Raw genomic sequence first — 12853 nt, forward strand, 5'->3', positions numbered from 1 at the left:
GCTTTAGAGTCGTTTAAGTGATGTTGCCAAATATTTGATACAGATCAAATAAAACATTTCTTTTAAATCCTGGATAAATGTGAACACACTATATGAACTTAAGGAAGTCAGTACAAAGTGAAAAAGTAAATAAACAAAATAACAATTATCTTTATCTAACAGCTGGCCTTTTTAAAAAAACAAAAAAACAAGACAAAACAAAACAAATTCAACTAGGTAGACTTTGCTTAGTGTGCCAGTACAGACTGTGAGTTTGGTGCACAAAAACAGACAGTGGGCCTCAGCAGTCCCATTACCTTTCTTTGCTTTCTTCTGCAGTTTGAGCGTGTCAGAGGATTTCTTCTTGATCTCCTGTCGGGCCTTTTTGTACTCTGTACAAGGAAACACAATAGGTCTTACCACTGCAGTGCTTTGTGGGGCAGACTATGGGTAGTGTTAAAAAACAGAATGAATTCACACTTTTTTGAATGCACTGCTGCTCTTGCCATCCAAAGAGCTGATGATTTTAAACACAGAATCTTTCTTGCTATACTGGAGAAAGAGAGCTTAGGGTTCCTGATACAAGACTTCTCTCTTGCTGAATACATTTCTTTCTTACTTATTGAACAAGTCATTATGCATATTACTGAAAATGAATTACAACAATAAGTCATACAATATACCTAATGCAGTAATATATTACAGACAGAAATTTTGTGAAAAATACATATAGGCCAGCCTATTGTAAACACAATTATACTTTGGAAGTTTGTATTGGAATGAAATGTAATGTTAAATCCGTAAAACTGGTGAATGCGGCATGTTTTAGTGAGCATGTGAGCTCTCTCCGGTGCCCACCTTTGGCATGGTCCTTGTCCAGGGTGTTGGCCACCCGCTTCCACTCCTCCATCTGCTCCTGCAGCGGGTTGATCAGGCAGTCGATGAACACCCTGAGGGGGGTTCAGACACATGTCATCCCAAAAGCACAAGATGCTTTACAGCAACAAAACTATCACACAAAGCTCTGCTTCTCTCCCATCTTATAAATAAACATATATTTGGGTGGTGGTTTGTGTACTACAACAGAAACATTGTGCATGTCCAGTGAGAGAGTCACAGTAGCTCAAAATCCTTGTCACAAAATGACGTGGGAAAAATACGACTTTTTAGCACCAAAGTAAAGCATTCCACCCAATGTTAGCATCGTGCCCTAACATCTTCATGTGTGGCATGCAGGGAACAGAGCTAAGGTTAAGCCAGGTCAGTATGTTGTGTGTTTGTTTGTTCTCACGACAGCGTGAGTTTGTGTGTGTGTGTGTGTGTGTGTGTGTGTGTGTGTGTGTGTGTGTGTGTGTGTGTGTGTGTGTGTGTGTGTGTGTGTGTGTGTGTGTGTAAAGTGTAGAGTGTGCAGTGTGTGGGAGAATAAACAGAGGCTACATCTCTTTCTGTCGTGGTTGTCTGTGTGTCTTTAATAAAAGCCCCAGTTATCTCATCTCTCTAAGGAGGAAGACGAAAACGGGAGGCTTACATGGAGAACTGCCTCAGCTTGGCCTCGATGCTTCTGTGCCTCATGCACATCCTGGTGAGGGCTGATCCGATGTCCCTGGTGCCTCCTGAAACGAGAGCACAGATACTCCTTCAAACACAAGCACGGGCGATCCGTTACAAGATTAAACATGCCAGACCACAAAAAACCTATGGGATTGCGAACCTTTACACAACAAATAAGCTGTGATTTAGGCGTGTCGCTAATCTTTGTGATAACTACCCAATTAGACCAGTTATATTTCCAGATTCTATATCTGCTGTCGTACTTAAGTGAAATCATGGGTCATAGTAATGTCAGCTGTATAAGAGGCTTTACAGCAACAGTAAGGTAAGACAGAGGTGAAAGATCAGGCTCGATGAACACACAGTCCATTTGAGACAGTGGTTTCGCATCATGCTACCACTTTTAACACAACCATCCCATTTGGCATCCAGTCATGGGGAGAATAGAAGTGTGTGTGGGGGGGGGGGGGCACTCACACACACACACACACACACACACATACCCCCTCCCCACTCCCTTTCACTTCCCCTCCACCAAAGAGCCTTCACTTAAGTGTGACCATGAGCTCTTTAGAGCAAACCAAACAAAGCCCATGACCTCATCGCTCCAGACAGGCAGGACAGAGAGAGGGAGCGAGAGAGGGAGAGAGAGTGAGTGAAGGATAGAGGGGAGAGGGCAGAGGCAAAAACAGAGGATGTGAAAGAAGAGGAGGTGGTGAGGGGTGTGTGTGTGTGTGAAGTGTGAAGTGCTAGAACATGTTTGTTGCACAAAAAACATATTCCTCAAAAAATAGCCATCCCTTGTTAAACAAAAACCCCAACTTTCCCTTGGGACTGTACAAGTCACCCCTCCACCTCTCCCCAACACCCCAAACAGAGTGGTTCCCAGAGCCAAGCAGCAGCAACAGCAGCGAGGAGAGGAGAGGAGGAGAGGAGAGGAGGAGAGGAGGAGAGGAGAGGAAGGCCCCCTCGACCACAGATGGCTACATTCTCTCTGACTGGGACTGTAACCCCCTCTGGAGGTATTGTTCCCCAGCCTCTGCACTCCTTTGGCAGCCAAAATCCATCCTTGAGAAAACATACACACACACACACACACACACACGCACACTAAAGGAATTTATCACTGTTGAGTCTCCACAGCTTGGCCAAATGATGAGGATGATGAGTGATGGTGGTACAAGAAAAGAAAAAAAACAAACAAATGGGGGTGACCATTTCTTAACCTGCAGATCTATAGGGAGATCTATATCTTATGCCTCGTATCATATGGGAAGACAATAGTGTGACACTGTGACTGCAATGACCTCCCAATATGGCTGAGCTCCAGAACAAAGACGGCAAGCCCACTGAACTGTTAACATGACCTCGCTTCCTAGACAGCGATCGTAACAAAGGCCCATATCAATGAAGAATTGATTTTGACCAATCAGGGGGCTCCAGTGTTGTCACATGACCTGGCTCCTTTATTTCTTTCTTTGCCGGCCTGTATAATTTAGTCATGTTTCTTTTGGCTCCTTCTCTCGCCGCCTTCGCTTTCCAAAAGGACCCATCTCAATCATGGCCTTTTCAGAAATGACAGGACCCAAGGCAAAACAATGGGACAATGGGGCTAGTCTGGGCTCTGTGGTGTTTGTTGTTGCGAGGCCGAGGTCGAGGTAGAGGCCGAGAACGAAGCTGAGGCGGTTGGCTGATCAGGGTTGGTGAAGGTGAATGCAGAAGTCATACATTTTTAATCTGGCAGCCGAGGGTGTTGAGTTGCAGTGAAACCTAGCCCTTAATCCACGGGAATGGCGCTCATACGCGCAACTGTGGCCAAGGCGGATGAGCACACTTTCTGTTTACAACTTGCTGCTTCTCTTTCACTGTCTGTCTTTCTCTCTCTCTCTCCCTTCCCTCTCTTTGACTCTCTCTCTTTTCTGTTGCTCTCTGGCACTCCTACGCGTCCTTGAGTGGGTCGGGGGCTTTCTATGGCAGGCCCATTAGCGGGGTGCCATCAAGTTTACAAACCCGCCGGCGAGGCGAGGGGGGCTACTATGCCGATGATCCGCCTTGGAACACTCCCCAACATTCAGGCCATACTTCGAGAGCCCGCCGGCTGAAGTCATTGCTCTGGAGGCCTGGGTGTCCATTTCGGCTCCCTCGCCCACAAGCACAAGACAAGCCTGGCGGCAGTTATCAACAGCTGAGCAATCAAGGCAAGGGCTATGACCTCGCTCACCCAAGGCTATATCTCAGTGTATCTCATGTTTTAGATTCATATTTTTGCCAGATTGGTTTTCCTGTTTAGGCACAGAGAGAAGAACTATTTTGATATGGTATGTTTAAGGAGACGGCCTGCATACCTTCTATGATGTGAGATAAACCAAAAAGGCAGAAAGAAAAGAAAAGAAACACGTCTGTGAGGTGAGCATTCTTCAGGTGCGGGTGTAAACATCGGATTCTAGCCTGCTGGAGTTCCCCTCCATGCGGTGCGTGTATAATGGACCTCCATTATCCCTTCATTAATTCTAATTTATGGATGAATACAATTCGGGGTGGGGTTGCGGGGGCGCTGGAGGAGGGAGGGGGGGGTGGGTGGGGGTCTCTCTGTCTGAGACAGCCTCTCTGTCTCAGGCATATGAGGCTGAACCCCCACCCACACCCCCTCCTTCTCTACTTGCCCTGCCCAGGTCTGGTCTTAAACATGGCTCCTGCATGAAGATATACAGCTGCTGTCAAGGGAAAGGTGTGAGTGAGCGAGGTGTTTGGCTTTCTGCAGCTGGCTTCTCCGTGTCTTGTCAGATATGATGAGTTTCCTGCTGGAGCGCGGAGAGCAGCAGGTACACAGAATCTTTCTCCCTGATGATGCTTGCTGGTTGCCATGGAGACAGTCAGTCAATACAAATGTGTTCGTGCTGTGCCGTGTTTTTTTTTCTTTTTTGACACACACACACACACACACACACACACACACACACACAGCCGCTCTCAGCCTCTGTCTGCTTCTCTCTCTTTCAATCTCTTTCTTCGTGTCTATGAATCACACGTGTTTGAGTTTCTCTTCTGACATGCGATCCATAATTCAGTAGCTCTTGCTAGCAGACAAAATAAAAAATCACACACAGAGGGAAAAAGCTCATCTCTCCACTCTTCCAAAAACCCACCACAGCTCTGTGTTCAGGCCCCACTGGGACCCACCTCTCCTCCAGCTGTGTTTGGTTTGTCTATGGTTTCAATTAGAGGCTATGGAAGACTTGAGTGAAAGTACCAGGAGGATGAATTCCTTGATGTGTCTGATACTACTGTTTGTCTCTCAGCCCTCTCCCTCTCCCTCTCTCTCTCTCTCTCTCTCTCCCTCCTCTTTTTTTTTGAAGCCCCAGCCGCTGCGCGCCTCAAATCTTCTGACCCCGAAATCTATAAATATGGCTGGCACTGGGTTCTGGTTGCCAAGGATCCCTCCTGAGTAGCTGATGTATGGAATAGCACTCCTTATTAATAGCTGTGACATGGGGGGCCTGTGGCGAGCACTGCATTGCAGCAACACCTCCTCTCTCTCTCTCTCTCTCTCTCTCTCTCTCTCTCTCTCCTCACACCACAGACATACTCGCACATACTCACACCCTCATGCTCCCCGCACTTGTCTTTCACACAACCTCTCTCTCTCCCTCTCTTTTCTTTCTACACATATCCCTCCCATGTATGAATTGGCACACACACACATAGCCTCCCTAATTCAGTCTCTCTCTCTCACACACACATACACACACACACACACACACACACACACACACACACACACACATACAATCGTGCTACTTCAGTGTTATCACTGCACTCTTGTTTTGCTTTGACCCAGGAGTAAGTGCCTCTTCTGACTACAGACAGACAGTCTGTCTGCGTGTTGTGTTTCTCCTATCCTATTCTACACACTCTTATTCCATGCAGATAGCATGTCAAGGTCAGCGTAGCATGTGTACACATCTGCTCATACTCAGATACATGCGTGCATGTTTATTATATATGTTTCTGTCTGTGTTTGTGGAAGTCGACTTCCATCCAGGGATCTCTTTCGCCTGTCTGCCTATCTCTCTCTGTCTCTCCATCTGTCTGTCTGCCTCTCTTAGTCTGTTTCTCTGTCTCTCTCGCTCTCTCTGTCTCCTGTCTGGGGAGCTGGCATGGGCAGGGCTTGCACAGATGGGCGTGCCGATTGCCCTGAGTCGGCAGAAAAACCTGATACGCCGCGTTCAGTCGTGCCATGGTGACTTTGCGGCTCCTCCAACCCCCGCCAATGCCAACACCCCTCCAGCACAAAGGCAGCGAGGGCGGGGAGGTAGGCTGGGCTGGAGTGGGGTGGGCCGGGGCACAGGTATTGATCTGCGGGACGCAGGCAGTTTTAATGGCAATCAAGCCAGACTGTGCATCTATTTAATCAAAGCCCAACTGTCCGGCTCCTCTCATGTGTCCATCTCTCTCTCTCTCTCTCTCTCTCTCTCTTCTCTCTCTCTCTTGCTCCCTTTCTACATCTCTCACTCTGTCGCTCTCTCTCCATCTCTGTCTCTCTCTCTCTCCATCTCTTTCTCTCTCACTCTGTCGCTCTCTCTCCATCCCCCTCTCTCTCTCTCTCTCTCTCTCTCTCTCCAACAGACACGATCCATTCAACCATCCAGTCATTACTTAAAGTGATTACATGGGACTGGCAGGCCGCAGTAAATCAGCCACATTCAAATCTGCTGTGGCGACACTGCTGGGTGCCTGTGGAAATCCACACTGATCCTAATGAACAACTCCCAGACATGGGAGCTGTGTTTGCAGAAGCTGTTTGCAGAAAAGAACAAGTGCCGTAAGTCTCCGAGGAGCAAATTTGAAATGTGGTGATAAATGTATAGACCTTTGTGTGAATGTTGGTATTTAATTTGAAGGGATTGGAGATTTTGTCGTGACTGGGATTTTTAAATTATTTCTTGTTTTGTTTGGTTCACCCGAGCCCCCTGAGCACCTGCCCCGGCCAATCACGGTCTAGAATTAGCCATCCGATACCTCAGGGAGAGGAGTTGTCCCTCGGTGCGTGTGTGACACTTGTGCCATGTGACAGGGTGCTAGGAATGCGCTCCCAGGAACGCCGAGGACTCCCTGGGATGCAGCGAGACAGCGGCAGTATGTGTGGCCCTCAGCGTGACAGACAGACACACACACACACACACACGCACACACACACACACAGACACACACAGACACACACACACACAGACACACACACAGACACACACACACACACCCATATACAGGCTAATGCCACTCAACTACACATACACTCTCTCGGCCAAATAAACACGCACACACACTGACACTAAAGGCATTCAGGAAAACACACATTTGAACAAACCTACTGTCTCATACCCATTGCACACAACCATGTGGCAGACGTACACACACAAAACCCTCCTAGCTTGTGGCTGCCACAGTGACAAACACAGACAGAGGTGTGCCTACCCCATCAGGCCAAATTACTGTCTGCTGATGGAGGCTCTATTTGGCTGATTGCTGGATTGTTTTTGCTTGATACCTAAGCATTCTGACAGTGATTTTTCTGTATGCCAATTCAGTCAATGTTATTGATTCATAGTCATGATCATTAGTCTTGTAAAATCCTGTGTCCTTGAGGGCATAGCTATTGGTCAATGTTTGGAGAGTCAGTACAACCTGGATGAAAATCTATACTGAAGAACGGAAATAATACTCCTAATGCATTTAGTTTATCTACTTCCAACATATTTGAATAAGCAAATAGCTGCATACAGTTTGGCCACTGAGTTACACTGGTCCATTTGCTCATTTCGGGTTGTGGAGAGAACAGTATTTTTTGCCTCTTTGTGCTCATAACTTCTTGGATGTCAGTTTGAGTGCTGATGTGAGCACTGTCCTCAGCAGAGCCCCTGTGCCCCCTGTCATGAGCTTTAGCCGCCAGAGAGAGATAGAGAGAGAGAAAGAGAGAGAGATAAAGAGAGACAGAGAGAGAGAGACAGAGAGAGAACAGAGATAGAGAGAAAGAGAGAGACAGAGAGAGAGAGAGAGAGAGAGACAGAGAGAGAGAGAGATTTAAAGAAAGAAAGACAGATAGACAGAGAAAGAGAGAGAGAGAGAGAGAAAGAGAGATAGAGATAGAAATAGAGAGATATGCCTTCACTCTCTATTGCTCTCGGTACGTCTCTCGCCTCTAACCCCACACACCCCTTTACCCTGCACAGCTCTTCTCTTCTCTGCTCGGCTGTCGGAGAAGGCTTGCGTGCCACGCTGCTGTCAGGCTCCGGTGGAGCGCCGTGGGGCCCCAAGTCAAAGGGCCACACAAGGACTCAGAGCAGACAAGGACGCTCAGCCAGCTGCGTCCTGAATGCTCACTGCAAAACTACGGCAGCTAGCACTGGCCTCAACAGACAGACTTATCTCAGACTTAGCAGACAGCTATCTCAGATCTGTTCGATCTCCCAGTTATATACTAACATGTATTAACCTGTCCAGGGCCACACAATAGATGAGAAGTAGCATGTCCAAAGCATTTACAGCAGCTCATCTCATTGAGAAACACTGCCTCTGTGTTCTCCACAAAGCTTTAATTAGACATCCTATCTGTTCTGAGGAAACAAGCAAAGGCACCGGAAGAGAGAATATTAGTCTTTAAGGGCTTGTGAAACAACTAAAACACCCTACAATATCATATAGACGTTCAGATTCCATGACCTGACATAGATATACTGTTTTAATATGGCATGGGACGCGTATTGCAAAGTGAACTGGTTTTAACTGGTCTGACCTACTTCTATGGCCTAATAAAAGATTCAGAGCCAACAGAGACCATCGCCATCAAAGGCATAGGCCTTCTTTGAGACGGCAGAGCCTGATTCTCTCACACAACACCGGATGACCCACTCACAAAAGCCATCAGTGTTGGGGAACGTGAAGTGGTGGCCCCCTGGGATCGCTCTGATGGAGACCAAACACGGCAATCAGTGCCGCTGCAGTGATATGGGTCACGATGACCGGCGAGGTCAACAGGATCTTCACTCCCCTTCACTCGTACATTGGAAAAGGGGGCCTGGCCATTGGTGCGCCACTGTACTCTGACGAGTGGGCAGGTTGACGTGATGGCTCGGACAGCCCGGAGGAATGAGGTTACATCCATCTCTGCGCCTGCCAAGGTCGCCCATTCCAAGACACCGCCATTCCCATTCCAAGCCTCTCCCCACTCCCATCGTCAAGCCCAGCCAACCCCCCTACCCCCTCCCACACACATTTCCACTGGAGTCAATGTGGCAATGAAATTGGGGGTTGGGCTGGGTGGAGTACGGTGGGGTGGGGGGTCTTTCAAAAATGGCACATTCCTCATTGTGAGGGGGCCGAGGACTGCTGGAGTTCTTTAAATTCTTTACAAGTTCTATAAATAATGCGTGGCGAGAAACCCTGCACTAACCCCCCCCCTCCATGCCCTCTACCTCCTCCTCCTTCCCCTCCCCCACTCTGCCAAGCCCCATTCCAAGGACGTTGGCTTGTCGAAACTCGTCTTCGCACTGCAGACAGGTGGCGTCCTGGAGACTGCGCAGGCCTCTGAAAATCCGGCAGCGTTCACCCAGTCTCTCGTCCGACTCGGACAGCACCTGCTAGGGTGCTCTGCCCCTACCAGACAGCTGGGGGTTTGGAGGTCTCCAGAGCTCGGGGAGACGGAACAGCCTCAGACATGCTGACCACTCCAGGCCAGGTGTGAGACGGAGTCATAAGAGACCCCTCGTGCGCCTGTAAGCGCTAGGCTTCTCGATGACAGTGGTCTGAATGAAATTGCAGAGGAAATGGTTGTGTCTTTGTTTGGTGAAACAGGTCCTGTAGCTGACAACCAGTTGACGACCTTTTGATGGTTTGACTGAGCTGTTTGAGTGACTACTAATGAAGCCATTCCTTCCCCAAGGTTATCCCCTAGGAAGCAGTCTGACAGTCTGGTATGTTGGATAAGACATCACTGACTAAATTCTAACAGAAACTGGGTGGCCTTTTCCAAGCATAGAGTAGGTCATCCGGTGTTCGTAATGACAAACGTCAATAGATCTATTGTCAGGATCATGCCTATGTTTGCAAGACAAACAATGATAGGCAGTTCCTTTGAACAGGATTGGTCTATGGGTCACATGCTTTCTCCGGTTACCTGTATTAGCTATTTGCATTTCCGTACTTGTATTCAGAGCCATGTGTAAAGACCAGGCACTCCTGGGCTTGAGTTTCAATGACCCAGTACACGTTAGGAGGGGAGTGCACAAACAGCAAAGCTGTAGGGCTCTTTGTGATATAAGGCACACCAACACCAGCAGTGAATTTGTTACAGGCAGTTAAATGCTGTGGGCCATCTCAGAGGCCCTAGACCGTGAATGTATACACTCCTGTCTCGGAGCAGGGTCCCTCATTGCTAAAAAGCCTCACACACATACATGCTGTATTAGAGGAGACATCAGCAGCAGCAGCAGCAGCAGCCTCATTCCTATTATTCCACTCCAATTCCAATGCCAGTTCACCCCTGAAAATCAATTCCCTCACCCAGGGGGAGGGCGGAAGGCAAGAGGCCCCCCACTTAAAACACACACCCATGGCGGCAGCGATGCCCCAGTGATGTTCCTCCCGTCAGTGGGGCGTGGAGGTGGAGGGGCAAGAGGGGGTTGGGGAGGACGAGAGAGAGGCTGAGGGACAGGACAGGGCAAGGCAGGACAGGGCTGACGGCTCGGCTAGGCGCGGCAGCCGATTCTTTCTCTCATCGCTCCAGATCGCTCCATTAGATCTGCAGTCTATTCGTCTGGCCCCGGCTCTGTCTCTTCCCCTCCCCTGCCCTCGTTCCCATGCCAGGCGAGACCTACTTCCTTTCATCTGGGCTTTTTCTCTGACACAGATACCCTGGCTGGCTGGGATTACTTGTGAAGGCGGCACTCTCTGCGCCGCCGCCGCCGCCGAGACACTTCAGACAGTAGCGCAGTGGCTGCAACGAGGATCCAAGTCCCATGTCCAGCAGCGAGTGTAATCCCATGAGTAATCCTCATGTTAGAGGGCCAGTGGTCTCACACACACACACACACATACACACACTTGCACCACAGATAATCCCGCTGGCAGAAACAAAACGTTGGAGAGTGGGTGGGTGGGTTGGGAGGGCGAGTAAGTGAGTGACTGAGGGAGTTAGGGATTTGATGGATAGTAGTCCCCGCTACTAGCTTTGTTCTCCCTCAGTGAGATCAGCCCCTCCACCCCTCCTTTTCTCTTAATTACCCAAGGTTTGCCGAGCACTGCTCTCTTTTTGTAGCCAATCGGCCCACCCCTTTCCAGCCTTATCGTTTTCTGCACAAGAGGCGGCGGGCGTCGCGCATTTGGCGGAGGCGGTTAATTGCTATGTTTGTTCTCTTTGATATCAGGATGAAGCCATGCACTGCCAACTCTCTCACTCTCCCAAATGCTATGCATGTTTAATTAGGTCTCATTTGCTTAAAATTATAATACCTCCTCTGGGTGATTTTACAAAGAGGTGCAAATGAACAATGCCGACCTCTGAATGTGTGACTTGCTCTCTCTTTCTCCCTCATTCCCATCCTCTCTGTCTATCTTTGGATCGTTGCACAGATATTCTCCGTGAAAATTGATCTATTAACAGTCATTCAGGGGGAAAAAATGTGCCATGCTCCTCTTCCTCCTGCTGCTTGATCTCCTCTTCCTCACTGCTGCCAGATCTCGGTTCATCTCTGTTCATTAATTCAACAGGGGCTTGGGTGTGGGGAGGGGAGTGGAGGGGGTGGAGAGCTGAGGTGGAGGGGCTGAAGGGGGAAGTAGGTCACATCCAGCTATCCTGGCTTTCTGTATTTGGGCCTCTGACCAATGAAAGCTCATGGAATCCTAATCACAGCCTGCCTGATCATTGATATCTAATAAACAGAGCTGCTATTGGGATAGTGCCCACTGTGTGTGTGTGTGTGTGTGTGTTTCAAAAAGGGGGGTTCATAGAAATAGTAGCACAACCAATCAGAATGAGTCCAATTTTATGTGTATGCATAAGCCAGAAATCTACTATAGGCTTCTCTCGAGGGGGGGGTGACCAGCAAGGCTACTCTGTTTTTGGTCATTTAAAGACACATGTGGGGTAACTGCCGGTGGACTGCAGTTTGATGCAGTGGGGTAAAAGAATACAAAGAGACTTTACCTGGATACTGCATCAAAACCTTGAGCCTCAAAATAGTGCAAGCTGCCCTCAGAGGGAATAGTAGCTCTGTGCCACTGACTTTAATGCAGCCTTCACCAATTACTCTACTAACATCACAAATATACTACACTTAAAGGATGATATTTCATCATTCCATTCAAGTGTTTTATTAGTAGTCCACAAGGTCATTTGTGGGCTCCTTCATGACAAATCTATGAAATGTGATCTATGGAATAGTTTGGAACAATCACAACAGTATTTTGTTGGTTATAACATTGACATCCTATGCAATTGTTTTCTGGATAGATCAAGTGTAATGTTGAAACACCACACCACCCTTAGCAAGTCTAAGTTGAGGACCAAAACCAATGAGGGGGCCTTCAGGGCCTTTAGATGACTAACAGCGTTGGAGAGGGAGTTCCTGTGTTTATGGGTAAGCTGCGTGCAGCACACACACACACACACACACACACACACACAAACACACACACACACACACGCGCGCGCAGATAGACATGCACGGACAGTGCAACACCCGCGCTGTGTACGCTACAGCTGCCAACCCTGTGCCCCTCTTTGATCAGCTGACACCATCTAATCTGTCCCTGCTCGCGCAGCCCAGCCACGGCACCGCGTGTAAACGGAGACGGGTATGAGCCAGTGCCAAGGACCACGCGAGGTACAGTAGGGCTTTCAACAGTATGGCGTGCAGCGGGGCTGGGCCGTGTGGTAATGTGAAGGGTTTTGTGAGAGCACTGCGGGGTCATATTTCTGTGGTTCAGAAGAATCCAGACACACTGGTGTTCCTGCTGCCCTGGCTCTGGCACTGTAAACAGGTATATCATTCGCCCCCTTCTGTGCTTGTTCTTGGAAAATGGCCTGCCAACTTGTCCAAACGCATTCGGAGAAATTGAGCGTGGATGCGGGGCTTGGTTGCATCACCACTGGGGGTTAATGGATCATGTCGTGATGGAGGATGGATGGAGGATGTGGTTGAGAGCCCAAAGCTGCGACATCGACACGTTCCCATGTCCCAGTTCCGCTGTCTGCCAACGCCCGCGGAACACTCGCAACCGTAACAACTCACTGGAAGTCACACCTGCATCTGAGAGGGAAGTGAGGGCT

At 48.8% G+C, this 12853-nt stretch overlaps 1 protein-coding gene across 9 annotated transcripts in view; it reads right to left on the reverse strand.

Moving 5' to 3' along the window:
* The window catches only part of LOC121695859 (protein MTSS 1-like), a 39684-nt gene that overhangs the window by 11891 nt on the left and 14940 nt on the right, over nt 1-12853 (reverse strand). For all 9 annotated transcript variants that reach the window (XM_042077022.1, XM_042077014.1, XM_042077016.1 and 6 more), the window contains exons 4-6: nt 1508-1592; nt 838-929; nt 297-371 (exon numbers count right to left, since the gene is read on the reverse strand). In XM_042077022.1, coding sequence (XP_041932956.1) covers nt 297-371; nt 838-929; nt 1508-1592 — 252 coding nt within the window. The remainder of the gene's footprint in view (nt 1-296; nt 372-837; nt 930-1507; nt 1593-12853) is intronic.

The sequence above is a fragment of the Alosa sapidissima genome, chromosome 21, assembly GCF_018492685.1.
Source record: "Alosa sapidissima isolate fAloSap1 chromosome 21, fAloSap1.pri, whole genome shotgun sequence".
In the NCBI taxonomy this organism is placed as follows: domain Eukaryota; kingdom Metazoa; phylum Chordata; class Actinopteri; order Clupeiformes; family Clupeidae; genus Alosa; species Alosa sapidissima.